Here is a 27,496-nt window from a genome sequence, read left to right as displayed (position 1 = left end):
CTGGGAATCGAACCCGGGTCGGCTGCGTGCAAGGCAAACGCCCTCCCCGCTGTGCTATCGCTCCAGCCCCTAAGGTCTTGCATGCAGCTGAACGGGTTTGATCCCCAGCACCCATAGGGTCCTCTGAGCACAGAGCCAGGGAGAACCCTGAGTATCACAGGGCATGGCCCCCAAACAAAAAAAATAATTAAAAATAAATAAATAAATGAAAATCTGTTTTTACAAAAATATAAATTAAAAGAGGGCTTCCTCCAGATCCAGGCCCTTAGTCGGGGGGGAGGGGTGTGACCCCATGGCAAGCTATCACCTTGGATGCAGGAGAGCTCAGCTCTGTCCCCAGCGTGCCACCCCCCGCCCCCAAATAGCAAAACCAACCAAACAAAAGCAATGATGGAACTTTCAGAACCCTGATCTTGAACAAGAGATTTAGCTGATTGAGTATAAAATGAAAGGTTCCTTCCATGGGATTAGTTCCGTTTGCCTGATGGAAGTTTGATTCTCCGCAGGGAAAGCGCCGGTCTCTCTGTGGCATAAATGAAAACTCCTACAAGGGGGGCCGGAGCAATAGCACAGCGGGTAGGGCATTTACCTTGCACGCGGCCGACCCGGGTTCGATTCCCAGCATCCCATAGGGTCCTCTGAGCACTGCAAGGGGGTGAATCCTGAGTGCAGAGCCAGGAATAACCCCTATGCATCGCTGGGTGTAACCCAAAGAGAAAAAAAAAAAACCTCTCACAAGAAGTTTTTGGTCCTTGCTTATAAGGGCAGCGGACCTGCCTTAAAGCAGGAGACTACCAATTTGCTCCCTGGCACTGAGCCACATACCAAATGGGACTGTAATCCCCAGATCAACAGTGCATTATCTCTCTCTTCCCCTCTCCCATCCCCCCGCCCGCCCCCACTCTATTTGGGGGCCACACCCAGCAATGTTCAGGGCTTACTCCTGGCTCTGCCCTCCGGAATCACTCCTGACTGGGCTCAGGGATCATATGGGATGCTGGGACTTAACCAGCACGGGGCTGAGTCACAGTAAGACGAGTGTGCTACCCACTGTCCTATTTTCTTGGCCCCAACAGTGAATGATCTCTCTCGTGTCCTGCTCCAGAGTGCGTGTGCATGCACAGCAATTTAAAAAGTGTGCCCCCCACCCCCCGCAGGGAGCACTGCAACTAAGCCTGTGACTCCTATTCAGTGCACCAACGGTAACAATAGGGAAGGGAAGGAGGGGAAAGAAGCAGGCAACATTTGAGGGCGGGAGAGATAGGATAGCAGGTACAGCCTGCATACAGCCAACCTGGGTTAGAGCCCAGCTACCACAGGGTTCCCTAATCCTGCCAGGAATGATCCCTAAGAATAAAGTCCTAGGAACTGGAGTGATAGCACAGTGGGTAGGGCGTTTGCCTTGCACTCGGCCGACCTGGGTTCGATTCCCAGCATCCCATATGGTCCCCTGAGCACCACCAGGAGTAATTCCTGAGTGCAGAGCCAGGAATAACCCCTGTGCATTGCCGGATGCAACCCAAAAAGAAAAAATAAAAAGTCCTGAGCACTGCCACGTATGGGGGAAAAAACACACACAAACTGAGCCCCTCTATTCATGTCCATTGACACCAGGTGGATGATCTTGGAGCAATCGTCCATTCTGGTTTTATAAAATGAAGTGATGCTATCTGTATCACTGTATCACTGTCACTGTCATCCTGTTGTTCATCGATTTGCTTGAGCGGGCACCAGTAATGTTTACAATGTGAGACTTGTTGTTACTGTTTTTGGCATATCGAATACGCTACGGGGAGCTTGCCAGGCTCTGCTGTGCGGGCGGGATACTCTCGGTAGCTTGCCGGGCTCTCCGAGAGGGACGGAAAAATTGAACCCGGGTCAGCCGCATGCAAGGCAAAACTCCCTACCCGCTGTGCTATTGCTCCAGCCCAATTATACATTATAAATTATAAAGGTAACCTGATAATGATTCACAACCTAGCATACCAACATAAGTATTTTTTTGGGGGGGGGTTTTGTGTCACACCCAGCGATGCTCAGGGGTTACTCCTGGCTCATGCACTCAGGAATTACCCCTGGCGGTGCTCGGGGGACCATATGGGATGCTGGGAATCGAACTCGGGTCGGCCGCGTGCAAGGCAAACGCCCTACCCGCTGTGCTATTGCTCCAGTCCCCAACATAAGTATTATTAAAAAAGGAATCGGAGAGGAAAGGGCTGCAGAGATAGTCTAGCAGGTGGGGAATTTGCCTTGCATGCCTCTGACCCGGGTTAGATCCCTGGTACAATAGATAGAATTCCTATGTGAAGTAGAACATTCTCTCAGTTTGAGACCAGTGCCTGGCGATGTTAGCATATGTATTTTTGTTTTGTTTTATTTGGGAGCCATACCTGGCAGCCTCTGCACTCAGGGATCACACCTGGTGGGCTGAGGGACCATCTGACAAGTCAGGGATTGAACCTGGATCGGTGCATGCAAGGTAAGTGGTGCCTTACCAGCCGTACTATTTCTCTGGCCCCAGATGTTAGTATATACTAATAGGTGTTTTGTGGCTCTTTGTTTTTGTTGTTTTTGGCTTTTTGGGTCCTACCCAGTGATGCTTAGGGGTTCCTCCTGGCTCTATACTCAGGAACTGGTGGTGCTTGGATGACAGGGATCAAATGTGGGTCAGCCACGTGCAAGGCAAAAGCCCTAACTACTGCACTATCCCTCCAGCCATTGTGTTATTTTACTTTAATTTTTTTTCTTTTTGGGTCACACCTGGCAATGCACAGGGGTTACTCCTGGCTCTACACTCAGGAATCACTCCTGGCGGCGCTCAGGGGACCATATGGGATGCTGGGATTTGAACCAGGGTTGGCCACGAGCAAGGCAAATGCCCTACCCGCTGTGCTATCACTCCAGCCCCTATTTTAATTTTTTTTTTTATTAATGAATCACTGATGAATCAACGTGAGGGTACAGATACAGATTTACATATTTTTGTGCTTGTGTTTCAGTCATACAATGCTCAAGTACCCATCCCTCCCCCAGTGCTGTCATTGTGTTGTTTTTTTATCTTATTATTAGGATTGTTTTGCAAGTGGTCAGGATAGGCAAGGACAGTGCCTGAGGGGAAAGGTAAGCCCTGGGTAGGAAATGAGCTCTCCGGTTGCTTATCAATAGAAAGCAACTTAGGAGGGCCCAGAGGGATAGCTCATTGGTAGGGCATTTGCCTTGCATGTGGCTGACCCAAGTTTGATCCTTGGCATCCCATGCGGTCCCCAAGGCTGCCAGGAGTGATTCCTGAGTGCAGAGCCAGGAATAAGCCCCGAGTACCACTGTGTGTGGCCCAAAAATGAAAGAGAGAGAATCGCTCAAGTGCTAAGTGCAAGGTTCCGACCTAATGATCACCCAGCACCTCTGGGTGGGGCCCCAATAAATGGTGGTTTAGGCTTAAGAGTTAGAGATAGTAGTTTAGGGGGATGGAAAAACATATCCAGCACGGTAGGAGCTGGCTGGAGTGGCGGGGGCGAGGGGGGGTTCTCAAGGCTTGGTGCTGGGAACCTCTTCCGTCAGTGGAGCATCTCCAGGGCCTACAGACAAAATTGTATTTGGTTCGGGAAGCCATACACTACGGTGCTGGCGGCAACTCCTGGCTTGGTGCTCAGAGCTCCCTCTCTGGAGAACCTTTGGTGCTGAGGTTTGAACCTGGCCTCCCACAGGAAGCAAGTAATCTAGAACTTTTTTGCCATCTCCTGTAAAGCAAATATATATATATATATATATATATATATATATATATATATATATTTGTTATATTTTGAGCCACACCTGGCAATGCTCAGAAATTACTCCCGGCTCTGCACTCAGCAATTAACTCGTAGCAATGCTTGGGATGAAACCCCGGTCAGCAAGCACCCTACCCACTGTACTCTGTCTCTCTCTCCAGGCCCCTTTCTCTTTCTGTGACCCTTGTCCTTTCTAATTCATGCGCTACCTCTGACCTGCACTGCTTGAATACATAGCCTGCTTGAATCCTGATGAGACTATAAATCAGAGCATTTCTAAAAATGATTTTGGGGAAGGAGGCTGGAGCGATAGCACAGCGGGGAGGGCGTTCGCCTTGCACGCGGCCGACCCGGGTTTGATTCCCAGCATTCCATATGGTTCCCTGAGCTCCGCCAGGAGGAATTCTTGAGTGCATTGCCGGCTCTGACCCAAAAAGCAAAATAAATAAATAAATAGATAAATAAATAAATAAATAAATAAATAAATAAATAAATAAATATGATTTGGGGGACACGCTGCGATACTTAAGGTCTGCTCCCGGCTCAGTGCTCTGGGGTTACTCCTGGTGGTGCTCAGGGGCGCTGCCGCCCGCTGCCACTGATAAAGGGCAGGAACGCGGCCTCCCGCATGCAAAGCATGATCTCAGCCGGTCGAGCCACTTCTCCCGCCCCCCCAGGGCAAAACTGTTTATCTTGTTGTCTATCTGAGGCTTGAAATTCTGGGGGAGAAAATGAGGCTCATCCGGAATGCCAACTCAAGGGATTTGAAACCCACGGCCGTGTGGTCCGTCGCTTTAGCCCGTCGGGCACCAGGGGGCGCCCGACCCACCAGTCCCGGGGCTGGCGGGGCGGGTGGGGGGGCTCTGGATGCACCCGACCACCTCTACCCAGAATGATGCCCAGGGCTGCGCCTGGGGGTGCCCGGGGGGGCAGGGGGACGCGTGCATCTGATAAACACAGTCTTCACCGTGCTCCCCTCCACGGCTCGCTCCTTCCCAGCGCGGGCCGGGGCTCGGGAAGAGCCTGCCCAGGTCTGCGCGCGCGGGCGGTGGGCACCGCGGGAAGCCCCCTCCGCCCCGACGGCGCGGCCAGGCTGCAGGGGAAGGGGCGGCAGCTGTTCTCCCAGGCGGCCGTGGGGGGCAGCAGAGGGGGACAGCGACAGGTGCGGGCGCCCCTCCCGCGGTGGAAATGAAAAGGCGGGATTCGGGGTCTGTTTCCCAGGCTGGAAGCCACCCCCGCCCCCCCGGCCAAATCCCCCCGAGAGGCCGGGCCGGCGCCGGGAGTGGAGGAGGAAGCGGCCAGAGACAGTGCGATTTCACGCGGCCTCGGGGCTCGGGTTCCCCGGGCCGGCTGAGATGACTTATGGGCTTCCCAGGGTTTCCGGGGGAAACTGAGGCGGCCAGAGCAGGAGACACCCACCACCCCTCCCCCGCACCAAAAAATTAAAAAAAAAAAAAAAAAAGAAAGAAAACCCCCAAACCCTCCTCCCTCCAAAACACACACTGGAAAAAAAAAAAAAAAAAAACAACGTTCACGTTCCGAAAGAAAAACCCTCCAAGTGACCCAACCGGCTCGGGGAGTTGACTGCTCGGGTGGATGGGCGAGGCCAGCTTTCAGGGGGACGGGCTTCGCGGCGCCCTCCCCACCCCCATTACCTTTCCCCTCCGGAGGCATTTGGGGCGGGGGGTGGGTGGGTGGGATCTCAGCCTCGCCGGCGTCCCCCGACGGTCAGGGCTGGGGTGCGACCCCGCCCCGCGCCCCTGCTCCGGCCAGGCGCGCGTGCAGCCGCAGCCCCGCGCCCGAGGGGGCGCGGCCGTGACTCACCCCCTCCCCCTGCGCTGCCTCCTGCGCTCACTCCCCGGCTTGCACCCTCCCCTGCCATCCCGCCCCGGACTCGGCTCCGGCTCCGGTTGCGGTTTGCCAGCGCTCCCGGCCGCCGCCGCCGCCGCCTCCGCCGGGCCGTCGGCGGCTCAGGTGGCCGCGCTCCGATGCCCTAGTCCGGCGGGGGGCCGCCCCGCCCCGGGCCCGACTCGCCGCGCTCCCCACTGCGCCCCGCGCCGCAGTCATGAAGGCGGCCCCGGCGCTGCAGGTGCTGGGCTTGCTCCTCAGCCTGGCCCGGGGCTCCGAGGTGGGCACCTCGCAGGCAGGTAAGTGGCGCGGAGAGCGCGGCCAGACTCGGACCGCCGGGTCGGGGGTGGCGAGCGCTCGGGGTCCTGCGGGGGCCGGGAGCTAGCTAGGGCGGGGCGCGGTGGGACTGCAGGGGCTGCCCCCGGGGTCCTCCTCGCCGTCCCTGCGTCGGGGTGGGATTCCCGGACCTCCCCCCCACCCTCACCCTCACCCCCTTCTCCCTAGCGCATCGCCGACCCTCGCTTTAATTTGTCCCGGGTTGGGGCGGGTGCGGGCTGCATTTCTGAGGGACCCTGCAGGCGTCAGAGCTGGGACCTCCCGTCCGCAGCCGTGGGATGATTGGGGATGATCGTGGCAGGTCTCGGGAGGGGAGAGGTGGGGGGTTCTCTGTTTACCCCCCAGCCCCCCTGGTTTGAGTAACCTCCAGTTTCGTTGTTTTGACGACAGGGCGGAGCCATGGAAGGGTTGGAGGGGGTTGTTGTTTTCTGGTGTTAGAAAAACAGGAGTGGCACCTCCTCTTCCGTGAGTGGGCCTGTCCTAGGGACGATTAACCACAGGGCCAAGTCCAGGTGACATCAGGGTGAGGCCATGGAGAGGCCCCAGGTAGCTTTCGCTCAAAACACTCAAGCTGATTGGCCAGGGGCTTGACCAGCCTCTCCTTGAGGCAGATAGCCCCTCCAATTCATATTAGTTGAGCATCTACTATTAGTTGAGCACCTACCACACACACACACACACACACACACACACACACACACACACACACACACCAGCCTAGAGCTGGCGAGTGGACGTCCACCCGGTTTCTCTCCATATCCAAGACCCAGCATTCGGCTTCTCCCCCTTCTCTCTTGGGGAGTCTGTCCTCCGCTCAGCTTCTCTCCCTCAGGGTCTAGCAGTCAGACTGCTGGGCTAGTCCTCCTCTCACCCTCATGCCATTTGCACTCACCCCCTCCAGCGCCCCCCCCCGCCGCCCTGCAGGGTGTCCTGGTGCCCCGGCCCCCGGGAAGCTGGCAGGGGAGGAATCCTGTGGGTTCCCCTCCTCCCAGCCGGGGCCCCTTGCCTGGGCGGGAGTGGGAGAGACACCTGTGCCTGCCCCACAGTTGCTGGGCCTAAATTTAGCCCCTGGGATCTGGCGATGTGCGTGCTGGGGAAGGGGGGTGGGTGGGTCTGAGGACTGGAGAGGGAGGGGCTGGGGAGAGGGGCTGTATCCCTGTCCCACCCGCTCCCTGCCTCCCCAGACTGGTCGCCGAGAGCCCAGGGGTCCCTCTCCCCGGCCACCTTCCCTGCGGGCGGCGGGATGCCGGCATGGTTGGGTCTCTTTCCCCTTTATCTGATGCGGCAGCCTCTGGGCATCCGGCCCGTCGCAGCCCTTCTATAGCCCCTTTGTCCCGGCGGGGTGGGGGTGGGGGACGCTGGAGAGGCGGCCTCTGGCCCGGCAGGGGCTGCGGATTCTTGAGCTGACCCACCCCAGGACTCTCACCCGGAGCGCCCCTGGCCGTGCCCCGGCCCGGGGTCCATGCACAGGGAGGTTTATGAGTCCTGTCCCCCTGCCCTCCTCTCGGGCTGCCTCCCGAGAGGTGTTCACCGCGTCCCGCCCAAGCCCTTTGCTCCCTGTTTGTGCAACATGGACTTTACCCTCAGGGTGGCAGGACCCGGGACCTCTAACACCAGAGCCTTCCTGGCAGGTGGGGTGGCTGGGCCCGCCTCGCCGGGGGCGCGGGGCAGAGCCAGTAGCGCCCGCAGAGTTGTGGACGTGTGTGGTGTGGGGCTTGGGGGCGAGTACGCGCGCACATGCCTCTGCGTGTGTACACACACACACACACACACACAAACACGCACTCGCATGCGCACGCACAAACAAACACCACTTCCCCGTGCAGAAAGGAAAGTCTTGGCTCTTCCCTTATCTGGGAGAAGCGTTGGCGCCTCGACCGAGAGAGGGTGTCCTGCCCAGGGCGGGCGCTCCAGAGGTGACTAACCTTCCCCCGCTCTTTCTTTTTCAGTCTAGGGACCCTGGCTCTTTCTTTTTCAGTCTTTGCCCCGCCGAGGGCCTCGTCCACCTCCTTCGTGGGCTCTAGTAGGGAACGATGCCCTCGACTGCAAAGGTCCGGTGGTCCTCGGAACAGGCAAACCTAGGAGAGGGGCCAGGGCCTTCCCACTCTCTTCCTCCCCGGCCATTCCTGCCTGCTCTCAGCTGCCAGCCCTCAGGGAAGGGTGGGTAGGACAGGTGGTGTTAACCCATGGCCAGCCCCCACACACAGAGTCCTCACCCATCCAGTCACGTGCCACAGCCACACATGCACACAGTCACACGCACATACTGTTCCGCACAGCTAGTCACACGTACACAGTCACATATACAGAGTCCCACACACAGTCACACATGTCCACACTGTCACACAGAGTCACATGCACAGTCACACACAACCACACAGTCACACACACAAGTCACACACCTGCACAGTCATACACATACACACAATCACTCAGAGTCACACATACACACAGTTACAAACACACTCTGTCTTTTCATTGAGCCACTGAAAAGTGAAAAGCCAGTCACATACAGAATCACACAGTCACACACATATAGAGTCACGCACACTCACACACACACAGTCACGCACACTCACACACACTGTCACACAACACATACAGAGTCACACATGCACAGCCACACATATACACGCAGTCACACACATACAGACACAGTTACAGACACAGTGCAGTTACACACACATATAGTCACGTGCAGTCACACATATACACTGTTACACAGAGACACACATACAGTCACACACATACACAATCACACATACACAGTCACATATAGTCACACATAGTCACACAATCACTCACCGTCACACATACACACAGTCACACAGTCTCTTCTCACTGAGCCAGTGGAGAGAAAGGGCCAGGGTCCTTCCTTTGGGTCACTGGACTCCCAGTGCCCCCGTGTCCTCCAAATGTGCAAGGCAAAGAAGCCCCAAGACAGACACAGTTCAGTCGTGTACCTTGAGTTGAGACTCTCCCTAACATGGTGAGGATTGTCATGTCAGAAGGCTTGTGTGTGTGTGTGTGTGTGTGTGTGTGCTACTCCCTGCACGGTGCTCAGGGGTGCTCAGAGCATCCGATTCAGGACTCCTGCCTGCGAGCCTGTGTTCTTCTCCCAGCCCCCATGTTGGAAAGCATTTTAAAGCATCTTCTCTTTGGGGCCGAGTGATTTACAGTGGGTAGGGCATTTGCTTCGCACACGTCTGACCTGGGTTCGATCCCCAGCATCCCTTATGCCCCCCCGCCCCCCAGAACTGCCAGGAGTAATTCCTGAGTAGAGTCAGGAGTAACCCCTGAGCTTGGCTGTGTCTCTCCCCCACTGCCCCCTAAAGTCTGGCTGTGAGACCGGGGAGGAGTTAGCGCCCGACTGTGAGAACGTGGGGGAGACTTAGAGGCGGTTAGAGTGCTGGAAGGAGCCGTGGCTGGGGCCCACCAGGCTCCCCCAGGTTTGCTGGAAAATTCTCCAGGGCTGGAAAGTGTGATGCTGGGGGGTGGGGGCTTGCAAGTGGATTGGGGTGGGGGCCTTGCTGGAGAAGGGGGAGCTAGGGGGAGGGTAGCCGGCTCTTATCTTTCCGCTTTCAGGACAAAGCTCACATTGACCCGCCCCCGGGTCACCAGAGCCCCCCACTTTAGTGAGGTCGCTTGTCTGGGCCCAAGGCTTGGGGGTGGAGGGGGCTGCCCAAGACAGGGTGTCTGGGGACAGGGTGGGGCAGCCCCCTCCTCCCAGATAGAATTGCCTCATTGTGGGCTGGACTGTGGCCCCAGGCGCTGCCCCCCTGCCCCCAACCCACCCTCGGTAGACACAATAGGGGCTGTGTGCTAGCCCCAAAGAGATATTTATTCCCGGCCCTAGAGAGGGGCAGGACAGGACGGGAGAGAAGTAGGGCCCTGACCAGGGAGGGGGGGCAGGGGAAGAGGAGGGGAACCGAGTTGTGATCCTTTTCTAAATTCTTTCTAGAAATCCTACCTCCTCCTTGGTTAACCCTTCAGTATCCAAGAGAGCACCAGAAAGGGGGGAGTTGGGAGGCCCTGGAGGACAAAGAAAAGCTTTTCACCTTCTGGTTCAGGGGGCAGCAGAGGGGACTGGGGGGTAAGGGGGGCGGGGATATTGGGGCTCTCACCCTCGTCAGCCTTGGGGTCGGGCTGTGAGGAGGCCGCAGCCTTCCCCACCTGAGGAAGTCACTGCAGGAGAGCAGCCCAAAGGGGCACGGCCAGAGCCCTAGTGGGCACCTGCCCTGCACACGGCGGACGCGGGTTCAATCCCTGCCATCCCATAAGGTCCCTTGAGCGTGGAGCCGGGACTAAACTCAGAGCATAGCGGGGTGTGGCTCACCACGCCAAAGCGGGCTGGGGCGGGGGGCGCCGCGTTCTAACGCCCTCCCTCTGTGCAGTGTGTCCTGGCACTCTGAACGGGCTGAGCGTGTCGGGTGATGCGGAAAACCAGTACCAGACGCTGCACAAGCTCTACGAGAGGTGTGAGGTGGTGATGGGGAACCTGGAGATCGTGCTCACCGGGCACAACGCTGACCTCTCCTTCCTGCAGGTGCGCCAGCCCCATCCTCCTCCAGCCCGCGTCCCGTCCCCGAGCGGAGCGGCCCACGGACGCTCTCTTACAGAGCAGCAACCCAAAGCCCCAAACCTGTGTGTGTGTGTGTGTGTGTGTGTGTGTTCGCGTGTGTGCGTGGGGCCAGGGATGGACGGGAAGGGGTTGTCAGCGACTAGAGTCTGGGACCTGTGATCTGTTCTCTGGTCTGGAAAACACAAAGGTCTCAAGACTCGGGTTTCACATAGAGACCAGACCAAAAAGCACTTGGAGAAAAGGGGTTAAGCCTAAGGTACTCTAAGAAGGAAACGGTGAGGGGCTGGAGCAATGGCATAGCGGGTAGGGCGTTTGCCTCGGACGCGAGCGACATGGGTTCGATTCCCAGCATCCCATATGGTCCCCGAGCACCGCCAGGAGTAGTTTCTGAGCGAAGAACCAGAAGTGGCCCCTGTGCATTGCCAGGTGTGACACAAAAAGAAAAAAAAAAAAGAAGGAAAGGGTAGAGGGTGGAGAGAGGCACACCCGTGGGGCCGGTGCTTGGGGTAGAGCCTGGGGCTCCCGTATGCGAAGACTGTGCCCTTGGAGTCATCACCCGACCCAGAGATTAGAATATTTTATTTGGGGGGTGGGCTAGGGTACACCCCGTAGCGCTCAGAGCTTACTCTTTGCTCTGTGCTCAGAGATTACTCCTGACCGGCCTCTGGGGGAAACATCTGGGGTGCCAGGGATAAAACCCTCGTCAGCCACATGCCAGGCAAGCGCCCTACCTGCTGTCCTGTCCCTCCAGCCCCATGAAACTAGAATTTCTTTGGTCATTTCTGCTGCTTGTCTTCACTCCCAGAAGGGACACAGAGGCTGCAGGGATAGGACAGGGTTAGCGCCTACCTTGCATGAGGCCAGCACTGTTTGGGTCCCTGAGCACCACTGGGTGTGGCCCAAAACCAATCCCCCCAAAAAAAATAGAAGGGACACAGTAGTGTAGCACTGCACTGTGGCACTGTCGTCCCATTGTTCATCGATTTGCTCCAGCAGACACCAGTAATGTCTCCACTGTGAGACTTGTTACTATTTTTGGCATATTGAATATGCCACGGGGAGCTTGCCTGGCTCTGCAGTGCAGAGGATACTCTCGGTAGCTTGCCAGGCTCTCCGAGAGGGACAGAGGATGCGTGCAAGGCAAACACTCTACCTGTGGTGCCATCGCTCCAGTCCACACAATAGTGTAATACTTGTAATACTCTTTTTTTTTTTTTGAGTCACACCCGGCAGTGCACAGGGGTCACTCCTGGCTCTGCACTCAGGAATTACCCCTGGTGGTGCGCAGGGGACCATATGGGATGCTGGGAATCGAACCGGGGTCGGCCACATGCAAGGCAAATGCCCTACCCGCTGTGCTATCACTCCAGCCCCAATACTTGTACTACCCTTTACTCCCTTGTCCAACGTAGCGATTAGAATTAGAGAAGATTGGGGTTCTTCGGTCCCTTGAAGAGGGAGGGAGCTTTGAGACACTTTGCTCGCCCTGTTGTCCCCCTCACTGGCACTCTCTGCTCCTTCCCAGTGGATCCGAGAGGTGACCGGCTATGTCCTCGTGGCCATGAACGAGTTCTCTACGCTCCCGCTGCCCAACCTCCGAGTCGTGAGGGGCACACAGGTCTACGACGGCAAGTTTGCCATCTTTGTGATGTTGAACTATAACATCAACTCCAGCCACGCTCTGCGCCAGCTCCACTTCACTCAGCTGACGGGTGAGTTCCCGGTGATTCCCCCAGCCTCGCTGCTGATGGGCTCCGTCTGTGTCAGACTGTTCTTTTTTTTGGGGGGGGGGTCACACCTGGCGATGCACAGGGGTTACTCCTGGCTCTGCACTCAGGAATCACCCCTGGCGGTGCTCAGGGGACCATATGGGATGCTGGGAATCGAACCTGGGTTAGCCGAGTGCAAGGCAAACGCCCTACCCGCTGTGCTATCGCTCCAGTTCCTGTGTCAGACTGTTCTTAGCGCCCCCTTAACGAGGTCACCGCCCCCTTGCCCACTGTGCGGTCAAGGTCCTCAAACCTTCTGTCCTGCTGGGGCCAGAATTGTTTGAGGTGCAGGGGCAGGGGGCTGGGGTGCACCAGAGCTCCCGCTGTGCGTGGCTGAGGCCCTGGGTTCACAACCCCCCCCCCCCAAAAAAAAAGAGACCTACAAAGCCCAGGGCGCCTGCATGTCCCTCTTTCCCTGGGACTGGGAGTGATTCCTTCTCTCCTACCTCCATCGCCTACAGGCGGGAGGAATTTGGGGGCTCCGTTCCATCTGGCACCTTCTCCTTAGCCCAGTGGGTTGGAAAGCACGCAAGGAGGCCTGGGTGGGGGAGGCGACGTCTGGATCCTCTCTCCTTTCCCTTCCCCTCCCCCACTGGCTCAACCGGATCTGGACAGGTGTCTAAGGAGGCCTGAGTTTCTTTTCCCCGGCTCCTCCCTCTGACAGGGAAGGGCTTTCTCTGCCTGCGCCCTCACTGGACAGAGCCTTCTGCCCCGCTCCTGGATCCTGAGTCTTCTTCTTCTTTTTTTTTTTTAAGAATAGAGCTAAAGAACTTTATTTATTTATTTATCTACTGCGTCACACCCAGCGATGCACAGGGGTTACTCCTGGCTCTGCACTCAGGAATCACTCCTGGCGGTGCTCAGGGGACCCTATGGGATGCTGGGAATTGAACCCGGGTCACCCCCGTGCATGGCAAACACCCTACCCGCTGTGCTAGCGCTCCAGCCCCTTGGATCCTGAGTCTGGAGTGTCCCTTGGACTCGTGCGGAGGGAGGGAGGAGGAGCCAGGAGCCCATCCTTTTTTCCTTTCCTATCTCAGAGATCCTGTCGGGGGGCGTGTATATTGAGAAGAATGAAAAGCTGTGTCACATGGACACCATTGACTGGCGGGACATCGTGCGGGACCGAGATGCCAAGATAGTGGTGAAGGAAAATGGAAAGAGCTGTGAGTGGCTGTGACCCAGACTGCGCCCCTGTCCCCACCAAGCCAGAGGGACTCCTTCCTCCCCATCGTTGCATCCCTGCTCTGAACCTGCCTCTCCACTGCACCCACACCCCAGGCCCCAGAGCTAAGGAGCCCGGCAGGAGAGGGCACCAGCCTCAGAGCCCAAATACGTGTCAGGGAAAGGGGCACCAGATCCAGGTGTGCTCTGTGGAAAGTGAGATTTTTTAAATTTTTGCTTTTTGGATCACACCTGGCGATGCACAGGGGTTACTCCTGGCTCTGCACTCAGGAATTACTCCTGGCAGTGCTCAGGGGACCATATGGGATGCTGGGAATTGAACCTGGGTCGGCCGCATGCAAGGCAAACGCCCTACCGGCTGGCTGTGCTATTGCTCCAGTCCCTGAGATTTTTTTTTTTTTTCTTCTTTTTGGGTCACACCCGGCAATGCACAGGGGTCCCTCCTGGCTCTGCACTCAGGAATCACCCCTGGCGCTGCTTAGGGGACCCTATGGTATGCTGGGAATCGAACCCGGGTCGGCCGCGGGCAAGGCAAACGCCCTACCCTCTGTGCTATTGCTCCAGCCCCCCGAGATGTTTGTTGTTTTCGGAGACACACTCTGCAGTGCTCAGGGCTTCTCCTGACTGCGCTCAGGGATCACTCCTGGCAGTGCTCAGGGAATCACATGCGGTGCCAGGGCTCAAACCCGGCTCAGCTTCATGCAAGGCAAGTGCCCTCCCCGCTGTGCTGCCACTCCAGCGACCTGGGCGTGAGGTCTTTGGGCATGTTTCTCCTTGCGCCGCCACATCCTGCCTTCCCGTCAGAAGCTTCCTCTTCCTTATGACAATCTGCTGTTCCCTGTCCTCTCACACGCACGGATTTCTGCCATCCGGCTCCTAACACCCAGGAGGAACTAGGCTCCCGGGTGGGGACGGAGGCCAAGACTGGCACTTGGCCCAGACCCTCCCCTTCAGCTGCCCCGTGGGTGGTGGAGGCGTCGTCCCGCCCCTTGTTGACAGGTTCGCTTGAGCCCAGCCCTGTCCTGCCAGGGCAAAGAGGGCCACTACCCCACTCTTAAGCTTCCTGCCCCGGGGTGCCTGTGTGCTGATGTCATTCCTCGGGGAGCCAAGCAAACCTTTCTTTTTTTTTTTTTTGCTTTTTGGGTCACACCTGGCTCTGCACAGGGGTTACTCCTGGCTCTGCACTCAGGAATTATCCCCGGCAGTGCTCAGGGGACCATATGGGATGCTGGGAATCGAACCCGGGTTGGCCGCGGGCAAGGCAAACGCCCTACCCGCTGTGCTATCGCTCCAGCCCCAAGCAAACCTTTCTGATGGCCCCTCTGTTGTTTTCCTTCCCAATCAGGTACCCCCTGTCACGAGGCCTGCAAGGGACGGTGCTGGGGCCCCGGCCCAGAAGACTGCCAGACATGTGGGTGTCTTTCCCCCGAAGCCTCCCGCTTCTCCCACTCCCTCTCTCTCTCTCTCTCTTTTTTTTTTTTTTCTTTTTGGGTCACACCCGGCAATGCACAATGGTTCTTCGTGGCTCTGCAGTCAGGAATTACTCCTGGCGGTGCTCGGGGGGACCCTGTGGGATGCTGGGAATCGAACCCGGGTGGGCCGTGTGCAAGGCAAAACGCCCTACAGGCTCCCACCCTCTTAGCTCCCAGCCTGTCTCGGCACTCAGGGGGGGCCACAGAACCCGGCCCCGGGGCCTGAGAGCAACTCTCTCTCTCCCTTCAGTGACTAAGACCATCTGTGCGCCGCAGTGCAATGGTCACTGCTTTGGGCCCAACCCCAACCAGTGTTGTCATGACGAGTGTGCGGGGGGCTGCTCAGGCCCGCAGGACACAGACTGCTTTGTATGTATTATTGCTGTTTTGGATGGGTTCGGAAACGGGGGGTGTGGGCCCCGGGGAGGAAGTTCGGGAGGGTTGCAAATAGGACGGGAGTCTTCACATTTCCTGTGTCTCGAGGCCTGTCGACTCTTCAATGACAGTGGAGCCTGTGTGCGCCAGTGTCCCCAGCCCCTAGTCTACAACAAGCTGACTTTCCAGCTGGAGCCAAACCCGCACACCAAGTATCAGTATGGAGGCGTCTGCGTCGCCAGCTGTCCCCGTGAGTAATCAGAGGGAAGGAGCCCCGGCGCTCGAGCCAAGACTGTAGACAAAGCGGAGGACACAGAAGGGATTAAGCTTGATGGTAAATAGGGAGCGAGAGGGCAAATAGGCATGTGCGTTTAACCACCGAACTCGTGACCTGTATGTCCTGTGTCCCTTCCGTTTCCTCCCTGTTTCCAGCAGTTGCTTGCTGCTCAGCTGTTTAGAGCATAGAAACTTTCTAGTCTGTAGGGCAGCTTGGAAGGAACCTTCCGTGGGGCTGGAGAGATATTAGAGCCTTGCCCAGATGTGACCTGGGGTTCAACCCCCTGCCTCCCCTAGGGTCCCCCAAGCCCACCAGGAGTGATTCCGGAGTACAGAGCCAGGAGTAAGCCCTGAGCACCGCTGGGTGTGGCCCAGAAACCAAAGAAAAAGAAAATAAAGGAGGGGCTGGAGCGATAGCACAGCTGGGAGGGCGTTTGCCTTGCACGCGGCTGACCCAGGTTCGAATCCCAGCATCCCATAGGGTCCCCTGAGCACCACCAGGGGTAATTCCTGAGTGCAGAGCCAGGAGTAATGCCTGTGCATCGCTGGGTGTGACCAAAAAAAAAAAAAAGAAAAAAGGAACTTTCACTAGGTTGGGGCCAGTCCAGCACACGGCAGACAGGAACAGGGACGGGGCTCAGGTAGAGAGGGCCATTGCCCAACTGGCATTCTCCTTGCTCCTAGATAACTTTGTTGTGGATCAGACGTCTTGTGTCAGAGCCTGTCCTCCTGACAAGATGGAAGTAGATAAAAATGGACTCAAGATCTGTGAACCGTGTGGGGGTCTGTGCCCCAAAGGTGAGAAGGAGCCGGGGAGGGAAGGTGATCGGGGGTGCGCTTTCCTCTGAGGCTTCTCAGGAATTGCTCACTGAGCTTTTTTTTTTTTTTTTTTTCCCTTTTGCGTTTGCAGCCTGTGAGGGGACGGGCGCTGGGAGCCGCTACCAGACTGTGGACTCAAGCAACATTGACAGATTTGTGAACTGCACCAAGATCCTGGGAAACCTGGACTTTCTCATCACTGGCCTCCTTGGGTTAGAGATTTGGCTTTTCAGCCCTGATCTGCCGTCCCAGCCCTCCCCTCAGCTCCTTGCACTGGCTAAACCCTTTTATATCAGAGTTGACTAAAGGAGAAAAGCTTTTTTAGGTTTTTGGGGTTTGGGGAGGTTTTGTTTGCTTTTGGGGTCACATCCAGCGATCCTCAGGGCTTACTCCTGACTGCACTCAGGGATCAATCCTGGAGGTGCTCAGGGGACTACAGGAAGTGATGAGGATTGAACCTGGGTCAGCTGTGTGCAAGGCAAACACTGCTTGATGTACTATTGCTCCAGTCCCAGGAAAGCTTTTCGGTTTGGTTTGGGGCCATACCTGGCCGTGTTCAGGACTTACTCTTGGGGTTTTTTGTTTGTTTGTTTGTTTTGCTTTGGGGGTCACACCTGGCGATGCTCAGGGGTTACTCCTGGCTCTGCACTCAGGAATTACTCCTGGCGGTGCTCAGGGGACCATATGGGATGCTGGGAATCGAACGCGAGTCACTCGGGTGCAAGGCAAACACCCTACCCGTTGTGCTATCACTGCAGCCCCTTACTCTTGGTTTTGAGCCAGGAATCACTCCTGACTAGGCTGGGGGACCTTATGCGGGTGCTGAGGATTGAGGCAGGGTTGCCCTTAGCTGCTGTATTATGACTCCAGCCCATGCAAAGACATCTTTTTTTTTATTATTAATGAGTGAGTCACCATGAGGGTACAGTAACAGATTTACACATTTTCATACTTGAGTTTCCCTCATACAATGTTTGAGCACCCCTTCCTCCACCAGTGTCCATTCTCCACCACAGTGAACCCAGTATCCCTCCCACCTCCCAATCCCATCCCCCCCTACCCTCCCCCACCACCTCTGTGACAGGGCATTCCCTTTTGTTCTCTCTCTCTCTCCTTTTGGGTGTTGTGGTCCGCCATAGGGGTATTGAGTGGCCGTCGTGTTCAATCTATAGTCTACTTTCAGCACGCATCTCCCCTCCCGAGCGGGTCCATGCAAAGACATCCTTAAGCAATCTTCCAGCATATCTGTGTGGCAAGGAACAGGGACACTGTGTCTTTCTTTTTTTTTATCATTTTCTAAAAATTCTTATAATTGGATAAAAATCTCCCTCCCTATAGCTTTCAACTATTTCCTCTAGTTCTGCATTTTAGAACCTCAAAAAGCAAAAGAACTTTTTCTTTTGTGCGTGTGTGTTGGGAACAGGTCAGAGTTAAGCCAAGCCTGGTGATGCTTAGGGCTTTCTCCTGGCTTTGTGCTTAGGGATCACCCCTGGCAGGGCTTGGGGGACCATTTATGGTGCCAAGGATCAAACCCGGGTCAGCTGAGTGCATGGCAAGCACTTGTGCTACCTCTTTGGCCCCTCTTCTTCTTTTTATTTATTTAATTTGCAGAATTTTAGACCTATGCTAAAATTGTCAAAAAAAAAAAATGTGGGGCTGGAGTGATAGCACAGCGGGTAGGGCGTTAGCCTTGCACGCGGTCGACCCGGGTTCGAATCCCAGCATCTCATATGGTCCCCTGAGCAGCGCCAGGGGTAATTCCTGAGTGCATGAGCCAGGAGTGACCCCTGTGCATTGCCGGGTGTGACCCAAAAAGCAAAAAAAAAAAAAAATGTTATGACAATTCCCTATTCACTTTTGGGGGAATTTTAGTTTGGGGGTCATGCCCTGTGCTGCTCAGGGGTTGTTCCCAGTGTTGTTTGGGGACTAAGAAATGCCAGGGATTGAACCCAGGACGTCTGCACGCAAAGCATAGCCCCTTGAGCTCTCTCATTGGCCCAAATTATACATTTTTGTTTGTTTCATTTTGAGGCCACATTTAGCTGTGCTCAGGGCTTATTCCTGGTTCTGCACATGATTACTTTTGGGGGAGCTCTGGGGATCGAAGTCACATGCGAGGCAAGTGCCCTACCCACTATACCATCATTCCAGTCCCATAATGCAAAAACAAACAAGCAACAAACAAACAAACAAAACTATTCCCCATTTTCCCTCTTCTTGTTGTTCTTGGGGCAATGATCTGAGGTCAGATACACTTGCTTGTGATGGACAGAAGCATGTGCTTTTGCTGTGGTAAACAGCAGCCCCACCTGAATTGTACTGGGGCATGTGGGAAGGTCAAGGGCTTGTACTCATCACCCCATGCCAACAAGCAGAGCCATAGTTAGATATCCTAACACCCTCCACCCTCCTGATTTTTATTTAGGTATTGTGATTTCCGAAATTGTTCTTAATAGGGGCCAGAACAATAGTACAGAGGGTAGGACGCTTGCCTTGCACACAGCCAACCTTGGTTCGATTCCTGGTACCCTATATGGTAGCCCAAGCACAGCCAGAAGTAATTCCTGAGTGCAGAGCCAGAAGTAACTCCTAAGGAGCTGGAGTGATAGCACAGTGGGTAGGGTGTTTGCCTTGCACACGGCTGACCCAGGTTCAATTCCCAGCATCCCATATGGTCCCCTGAGCACCGCCAGGAGTAATTCCTGAGTGCAAAGCCAGGAGTAACCCCTGTGCATTGCTGGGTGTGAACCAAAAAAAAAAAAAAAGAGAGAGAGAAGTAATCCCTAAACATCCCTAAGTGTGGCACAAAAACAAACAAAACAAAACAACTATTTGTAATAAAGGTTCAGGCATACGGTGTTCTAATTCCACACCAACCATCAGCATGCATCATCTCTCCACCATCTCTTCACCACTGTCTCTAGGTCCCCTCCCAGCCTGTCCCCTGGGCACACAGTCCTGTAGGCAAGCTGTGCTCAGGGCTTATTCCTGCCTGTTGTACTATCTCTCTGGATTCCCAAATGATTGTTTTTCATTCAATGTTTATATGTGGGCATTCTAATGTTAGGAAAAGTCTTCCCTTCCTAGTTATTTATTATTTATTCTTTGTGAAAACCTTTTTGTGGGTTTTTTGGGGGTATGCGTGGGGCACACCCAGCAGTATTCATGCTTACTCCTGGCTCGGTGCTCAGAGATCACTCCTGGTGGAGCTCAGGGGACCATATGGGGTGCTGGGGCAATCAAATCTGGACCAGCCACTGGCAAGGCAAATGCCTTACCTGCTGGATTATGTCTCCAGGCCCTGGTAATGCTTATATAAACTTTTTTTTTTTTTTGCTATTTGGGTCACACCTGGTGATGCACAGGGGTTACTCCTGCCTCATACACACACTCAGGAATTACTCCTGGCGGTGCTCAGGGGACCATATGGGATGTTGGGAATCGAACCCGGGTCGGCCGCATGCAAGGCAAACGCCCTACTCACTGTGCTATCGCTCCAGCCCCCTTATATAAATTTCGTGAACATTATTGTGTTGTTAATTTGCCCCTGATCTGGTGACTAGGGGACCCAGAGGAACTTCTGTTTTCTTTGAACTTTGGGGGCTGATACCTTCATTCTTTAAGTGCTTCTTTACTGTATTTGGAGAGGAGACCATAAATAAAGTTTTTCTTTTTTCTTGTGTTGGTGGCTGGCTGGGGATTAAACCCAGGGCCTTGTATATGCCAGGCAAGTGCTCTGCACACTGAGCTACATCCCAGCCCCTAACCTAAGGTCTTATGTTTTGTTTGGTTTTGTTTTTGAACCTGGCAGTGCTCAGGGCTTACTCCTAACTCTGCACTGAAGAGTCACTCCGGGAGGGCTGGAGATCAAATCCAATTAGCCACTGGGTTTTTAATTTTTTAATTTTATTTATTTATTTATTTATTTTTGCTTTTTGGGCCACACCCGGCGATGCACAGGGGTTCCTCCTGGCTCTGCACTCAGGAATCACTCCTGGCGGTGCTCAGGGGGACCCTATGGGAGGCTGGGAATCGAACCTGGGTCGGCTGCGTGCAAGGCAAAAGCCCTACCTGCTGTGCTACCGCTCCAGCCCCAGCCGCTGGGTTTTAACCTCTCTTTGCTGTTCTCCTCAGAGACCCATGGCACAAGATCCCACGCCTGGACCCGGAGAAGCTCAATGTCTTCCGCACAGTCCGAGAGATCACGGGTGAGTGGGAAGGGAGGCTGCCCAGCCCGAGGAAATGAGATGAACCGCAACCGTAGGTTCTGGTAGAACTATTCGAGAAAATGATGCCTCAGCCCCCGGGGCGAGGTGGCGAGAACCTGAGGGGAGAAGGCTGCCTGCTCACGTCCCCCTCCAACCCTCCAACCCCGCAGGCTACCTGAACATCCAATCCTGGCCCCAGCACATGTCCAACTTCAGCGTCTTTTCCAACTTGACCACCATCGGGGGCAGAAGCCTCTACAAGTGAGTAAAGCATGGGACATCCTCGCTTCCCAGGGCACTGACGCCTGCTTCTCGGGCTTCCTTCTTCCTCAGGATGAAAAACAAGTAGTGTCCCATCTTACACGCCAAAGGGTTTGTAAGCTTGAGGGGAAGAATGCGAACAGAGTGTCCAGAGTGGGAGAGCCAACTTAGTATAGCAGGGAGGGCACTTGCCTTGCACTGAGGCCAACCCGGGTTCAATCCCCGGCATTTCCATATGGTTCCTCCAGACCCCCAGGAGTGATCCCTGAGCACTGCCGGCTGTGGCCCCAAAACTAAGGTAAATGAGTGTGCTAACTGCAGTGATCAGGGAAAGGTTAGTTTCTCTCTCTCTTTTTTTTTTCTTTTTGGGTCACACCTAGCGATGTTGCACAGGGGTTACTCCTGGCTCTGCACTCAGGAATCACCCCTGGCGGTGCTCAGGGGACCCTATGGGATGCTGGGAATTGAACCCGGGTTGGCCGAGTCCAAGGCAAACAAACGCCCTCCCTGCTGTGCTATTGCTTCAGCCCCTAGTTTCTCTTTTTTAAAAAATTTTGCTCCTTGTCCAGCCCTAGTCGGGCCCGTGCTCGGCTCCGGCCGGCCGGGTTTTCGGCCCAGGCGCCCATGCCCCTGCAGAGCCGGTGGATGTGGAACAAGCGGGAACCAGAGACAGCTTTAGGAATTGGGGTTCCAGCAAGTGCCTGCACCCATGTATGGAGACTGTGAATTAAGCCTTTGCCCCACGCCGGCTAACGGAGGAAATATGTAATTTCTGGCAGAATTTTCCCAGGACTTTATACAGAAATCCAAAACCGCGCGGACGCGGCAGCGTCCGCGCGACTTAACATTTATAATTGTCATCAATGTGAAAGGGTTCCATTTGAACAGGTCAGACTTGGGGGGGAAACTCCAAATAATAACAGTAAGTTTTTGTTGAAATATTGAAGGTTCTTAATGTAACAGCCACCTCTGGACTATGAGCTAAGCAAAAGCCCCACGCTGGCCAACGTGGTGTGGAGTACACCATACTATGAGGCGCAGGAAGGGGGATGAGGGGGAAAAATTAAAAAAAAAAAAAAATGGAAAAGGAAAAAGAGAAAAAAAAAGAGAGAGTTATGTCAACTATAGTGAGTTTTGTGTTGAATTATGGAATGTAATCAAGGTAAAGAAAAAATGAAGTGAAATTCATTAGTTATACAGTAGGGGGTAGGGGGTGGGGGCGGGGGGTAAACTGGGGTTTCTGGTGGTGGAGTTTGGGCACTGGTGAAGGGATGGGTGTTTGAATATTGTATAACTGACATATAAACCTGAGAACTTTGTAACTTTCCACATGGTGATTTAATAAAAATTAAAAAAAAAAAAATTTTGCTCTTTGGGTCACACCCGGTGACTCCTGGCTCTGCACTCATGAATTAGTCCTGGCGGTGCTCGGGGGACCATATGAGATGCTGGGAATCGAACCCGAGCCGGCCGCATGCAAGGCAAACGCTCTACCTGCTGTGCTACCGCTCCAGCCCCAGCGAAATACCCGTTTGCCCTGCGTCTCATCTCTGTGTCTCCTCCTTAGCCGTGGCTTTTCGTTGTTGATTATGAAGAACTTGAATGTCACGTCTCTGGGCCTTCGCTCCTTGAAAGAGATCAGTGCGGGGCGCATCTACATCAGCGCCAATAAGCAGCTGTGCTACCATCATAATCTCAACTGGACCCGGCTGCTCCGGGGGCCTCCCGGGGACAGGCTAGACATCAAGCACAATCGGCCCCGCAAAGAATGCGGTGAGGACCAGCTCCGGGTGGGCAGTGGGGACAGTCAAGGAGGACACGGGCGTACAGCCCCGGGGTGGGGGGGAGTGGAGTAGGCCTGGGTGACGGGGACCAAGGAGATGGGGGAGACGAGAAGCGGCGATGCGCAAGGAGTCGGGAGAGCGCATGCCCAGGAGCGGACGCCTCCTGACCCACCCCTTCCTTTCCAGTGGCCGAAGGCAAGGTGTGTGACCCGCTGTGTGCTGGGGGCTGCTGGGGCCCGGGGCCCAGTCAATGCCTGTCGTGTCAAAACTACAGCCGAGGAGGCATCTGTGTGACCCACTGCAACTTCCTAAATGGGTACAGTGTGGGGAGAGAGGGTGCGGTGGGCTGGGCCCGGGGATGGAGTGAGTCAGCGGGCAGCTGCGAGCCTTTCGGGAACTTTATGCTCTGCCAGGGCGGGGGGCGGGGGGGGGTATGAGAGGAAGGGGGGGATGGCTGGGAGGTGCTCAAGGACATGGTCAGGACTTGGTGGTGACGGCCCTCCCCCTCTTTTTCCTCCCCACCCTGCCCTGCCCACTGCAGGGAGCCTCGTGAGTTTGCCCAGGAAGATGAATGCTTCTCGTGCCACCCGGAATGCCAGCCCATGGAGGGCACCGCCACATGCAATGGCTCGGTACAGTGGTGGCCCCTGCATCTCTGATGCCCAATGGGTGGGGGAGGAGGCAGATACTGGGTGGAAGGATGCTACTAGAGGCTGGTCCGGGTCTTGCTGGAAGGTCTGGAGTTGACCCTGGGGTCCATCCCCCTGTTCTTTTCTTCCCCGCCCAGGGCTCTGATGCCTGCGCCCAGTGTGCCCACTTTCGAGACGGGCCTCACTGTGTGAGCAGCTGCCCCTACGGAGTTCTGGGCGCCAAGGGCCCCATCTACAAGTACGCAGATGCTCAGAACGAGTGCCGGCCCTGCCACGAGAACTGCACCCAGGGGTCAGTGATGGGGACTTTAAGAAAAGGGAGCCTCGGGGGCCGGAGCGATAGCACAGCGGGTAGGGCGTTCGCCTTGCACGAGGCCGACCTGGGTTCGATCCTCGGCATCCCATATGGTCCCCCAAGCACCGCCAGGAGTAATTCCGGAGTGCAAAGCCAGGAGTAACCCCTGTGCATCACCGGGTGTGACCCAAAAAGCAAAAAAAAAAAAGAGAGAGAGAGAGAGGGAAACTCGGGGCTAGTGAGCTGGCAGAGGAGGCTTTGCCTGGGGATATGCTTTGGACTCCAGGATGGACACCAGGATCCAGGGCTGTTGGAATGGGGGCTTCCTGGGGACATCCCAGCCTCCCATGTAAGGTGACTTTGTCCTCTAGGTGCAAAGGACCAGAGCTCCAGGATTGTGTGGGCCACGCCCCAGGGCTCATCAGGTGAGAAGGGTTGAGACTTAAGAAATGAGGGGCTGGAGCGATAGCACAGCAGGGAGGGCGTTTGCCTTGCACTCAGCTGACCCGGGTTCTAATCCCAGCATCCCATATGGTCCCCTGAGCACCGCCAGGGGTAATTCCTGAGTGAAGAGCCAGGAGTAACCCCTGTGCATCGCTGGCTGTGACCCAAAAAGCAAAAAAAAAAAAAAAGAGAGAGACTTAAGAAACGAGTATTTGGAGATAAACGTTGGAGAGGCTGCATCTGAGTTTTCCTTCATTCTGGAGAGATCAGTCACGCTCAGTCACTCTGGCAGAGTGTGCCACGCTCAGTCACTCTGGAGAGATCAGTCACTCTGGCAAGAGACAGTCACTGTTGCTGGAATTGGGGACAAAGATAGTTACTGTGGCTGGACTTGGGGACATAATAATCCAGTTTTTCTGGGTGCCAGAGAGATAAAGTACAGAGGATTGGGTGTTTGCCTTGCACATGAATGACCCAGGTACTGTCTCCAGAACCACATTTAGTCCCCTGAGGCCTGCCAGGAGTAAGCCCCTGAGCACCTCTGGATGTGGCCTTAAAACATCATAAAATATGGGGCTGGAGTGATAGCACAGAGGGTTGGGCGTTTGCCTTACATGTAGCCAACCCGGGTTTGATTCCTAGCATCCCATAGGGTCCCCCGAGCACCGCCAGGAGTAATTCCTGAGTGCATGAGCCAGGAGTGACCCTTGTGCATTGCCGGGTGTAATCCAAAAAGAAAAAAAAAATCATAAAATAAATAAAAAGTGTGCTTGGGACTTACGGTGGAGAACTTGCCTTGCCCATGGCTGGCTGACCCAGGTTCGATCCACAGCATCTCGTATGGTCCCACGAGGACCACCAAGAATAATTCCTACGTGCAGAGCCAGGAGTTACTCCTGGGCATCTCTGGGTGCTGCCCCCCTAAAAAATCCACTTTTGGGGGCTCACAGAACAGTGGGAAAGTGTTTGCTTCATATTCAGCCAACCTGGGTTCCATCCTCATTACCATATACAATTCCCTGAGATTGCCAAGAGTGATCCCCGAGCACAGAGGTGAGCCCTTAGACCTGGGGTGTGTCCCTCCTGCAAATTAAAGATTATCCGTAAATACGAATATTAGCTTTTTGCCCCAGTCTGCGCCATCACCATGCCTTTGGCACAGTGTAGGTGACATCTACAAGGGAGTTTCGGACCCAAGATAATGCTGGGCTTCTCTTTCATAGCAAAACCCATCTGGCAATGGCTTTGACAGTGGTGGTTGGATTAGCGGTGATTTTCATGATCCTGGGTGGCACTTTTCTCTATTGGCGTGGGCGCCGGATTCAGAATAAGAGGGCTATGAGGCGCTACCTGGAACGGGGTGAGGTGAGTGTTGACCTTGAAAGGTACCCCATGCCGATGGTCTCCAACCTTCCTATACCATATGGGTGAAATAGGAGAACTATTTCATGCACCTCGGAGGCAAAAACAAAATAAACCTGTTTAGAGTAAGAATATATATATATATATATATATATATATATATATATATATATATATATATATAAATTGGGGGAGCAGGGTACTTGCCTTGCCTGTGACTGAACTGAATCTTAGTTTGGTCCCTGGCACCCCATATGGTCCTTTGAGCCCATCCCTGGTGGGTGTGGTCCAAAAAAAGAAGATTTCTATAGCAATGTTTATTATAGTACTGTTACATGATGCAGGCGTACCATGGGTTAAGCAGCAGTAAGTATTTTGTGAGCTAGAAGAAAGTTCTGCGACAGATATTGGTCCACACCCTGGCAGTTGAAAAATACTGCCTGTACCTCTTTATAAAGTCTCCTCCTTCTCTGAGGTCTGAACTGATTTTCAAAGAATCCATTAGAAAGGAGCCTGGCCATGTCCGGAGAGGTAGTACAGTGGGGCGGGTGTTTTCCTTGCACGCTGCAGTTCCAGATCCATCCCCAGCATCCCCTATGGTCCCCTGAGCCTGCCAGGAGTGATTTCTAAGTTCAGATCGAGGAGTAACCCATGAGCACCGGCAGTTGTGGCCCCAAACACAAAGCAAAGTAGCCTGACCAGAAAGACGGGGGACATGCACTGCACTGCACTTGTAGTTCTGATTTTGTCAATTATTTGCCCCATAACTTTAAGGAAGTTACTTTTCTTCTCTGAGCGTTGGCCCATGCTTGACTCCAGAGGAGACAGTAACTTGCGTCCCACTGAAGTTACTGTGAGGTGGGCTGTAGGCTGAAAGGTGAGGATGTATAAGAAAGCGCTTTGGAAAGTACAGAGATCGGTATCAAAGCACTCAGGTGATGACATCAACAACCCATGCCTCCCCCTTACTCCCTCTAAAGGAAAAGAGTTTATTTTAGATTTCATGAAATCAAATAACTTCCTCAGGCCCGGAGAGATAGTATAGCCGGCAGGGCACTTGCCTTGCATTTGGCTGACCTGGGTTCGATCCCTGGCATCCCATATGGTCCCCCGAGCACCCCCACGAGTGATTCCTGAGTGCAGATTCAGGAGTAACCCCTGAGCATCACTGGGTGCGGCCCCCAAACCAAACCCAAGCAAACTTCCTCAATCTTCAGGCTCTGTCCTTCCCCCATATGCCAGCAGCACTTTCTAAGTCTTTAACAATGTTTCTTCCTCTTCCCATTTTTTGGGGTTCTGATTCTCCGCACCCATCTAGGCTGAGCAGGAGGGAGGGGCACACAGAACAGGCTTTCTCGCTGACTTCCTTCCCCTCTGCTCTTCAGAGCATAGAGCCCCTGGATCCCAGTGAGAAAGCAAACAAAGTCTTGGCCAGAATCTTCAAAGAGACAGAGCTGAGGAAGCTGAAAGTCCTTGGCTCAGGCGTCTTTGGAACTGTGCACAAAGTGAGTAGCACACCAGAAATTGGGGTGTGGGGGGAAGGAACTAGGGATGGTAGGGATGGGGGGGGGCGGAGAGGAAAACAATTTCAGGAAACCACTAGCCCTGGGAGAAAGACTGATTCCTGGGGGCTGGAGTGATAGCACAGCGGGTAGGGCGTTTGCCTTGCACGCAGCCGACCTGGGTTCGATTCCCAGCATCCCATATGGTCCCCCGAACACCACCAGGACTGGTTCCTGAGTGCAGAGCCAGGAATGACCCCTGTGCATTGTCGGGTGTGAGCCAAAAAGCAGAAAAAAAAGAAAAAAGACTGATTCCTGTCTCATATTTCCCAGGGAGTGTGGATCCCTGAGGGGGAATCAATCAAGATTCCAGTTTGCATTAAAGTCATTGAAGATAAGAGTGGACGGCAAAGTTTCCAAGCCGTGACTGATGTAAGTGAAGGAGGGGAGAGGGGAACGCATGTTAGATCAGACTCTGGTGGGGCGGTCACCACGTTGATGTACTTGAATCAAGGACGTCAGGTAGAGATAGATGGAGAGATAGCTAAGAGATAGCTT

The 27,496-nt window shown here is 54.7% G+C and overlaps 1 protein-coding gene across 1 annotated transcript in view; it reads left to right on the top strand.

Moving 5' to 3' along the window:
• The first annotated feature begins 5,664 nt into the window (after window positions 1–5,664).
• The window catches only part of ERBB3 (erb-b2 receptor tyrosine kinase 3), a 28,758-nt gene continuing 6,926 nt past the window's right edge, over window positions 5,665–27,496 (top strand). Inside the window, exons 1-19 of the mRNA XM_004601598.2 lie at window positions 5,665–5,917; window positions 10,349–10,500; window positions 12,062–12,248; window positions 13,346–13,471; window positions 14,836–14,901; window positions 15,213–15,331; window positions 15,446–15,587; window positions 16,298–16,411; window positions 16,524–16,644; window positions 20,567–20,640; window positions 20,811–20,901; window positions 22,469–22,674; window positions 22,872–23,001; window positions 23,227–23,317; window positions 23,473–23,627; window positions 24,002–24,055; window positions 25,298–25,439; window positions 26,822–26,941; window positions 27,272–27,370. Coding sequence (XP_004601655.2) covers window positions 5,836–5,917; window positions 10,349–10,500; window positions 12,062–12,248; window positions 13,346–13,471; window positions 14,836–14,901; window positions 15,213–15,331; window positions 15,446–15,587; window positions 16,298–16,411; window positions 16,524–16,644; window positions 20,567–20,640; window positions 20,811–20,901; window positions 22,469–22,674; window positions 22,872–23,001; window positions 23,227–23,317; window positions 23,473–23,627; window positions 24,002–24,055; window positions 25,298–25,439; window positions 26,822–26,941; window positions 27,272–27,370 — 2,271 coding nt within the window. The 5' untranslated portion in view covers window positions 5,665–5,835. The remainder of the gene's footprint in view (window positions 5,918–10,348; window positions 10,501–12,061; window positions 12,249–13,345; window positions 13,472–14,835; window positions 14,902–15,212; window positions 15,332–15,445; window positions 15,588–16,297; window positions 16,412–16,523; window positions 16,645–20,566; window positions 20,641–20,810; window positions 20,902–22,468; window positions 22,675–22,871; window positions 23,002–23,226; window positions 23,318–23,472; window positions 23,628–24,001; window positions 24,056–25,297; window positions 25,440–26,821; window positions 26,942–27,271; window positions 27,371–27,496) is intronic.

Source organism: Sorex araneus, chromosome 2 (genome assembly GCF_027595985.1).
Source record: "Sorex araneus isolate mSorAra2 chromosome 2, mSorAra2.pri, whole genome shotgun sequence".
NCBI lineage: Eukaryota > Metazoa > Chordata > Mammalia > Eulipotyphla > Soricidae > Sorex > Sorex araneus.
This window is presented reverse-complemented; position numbering and strand designations above follow the sequence as displayed.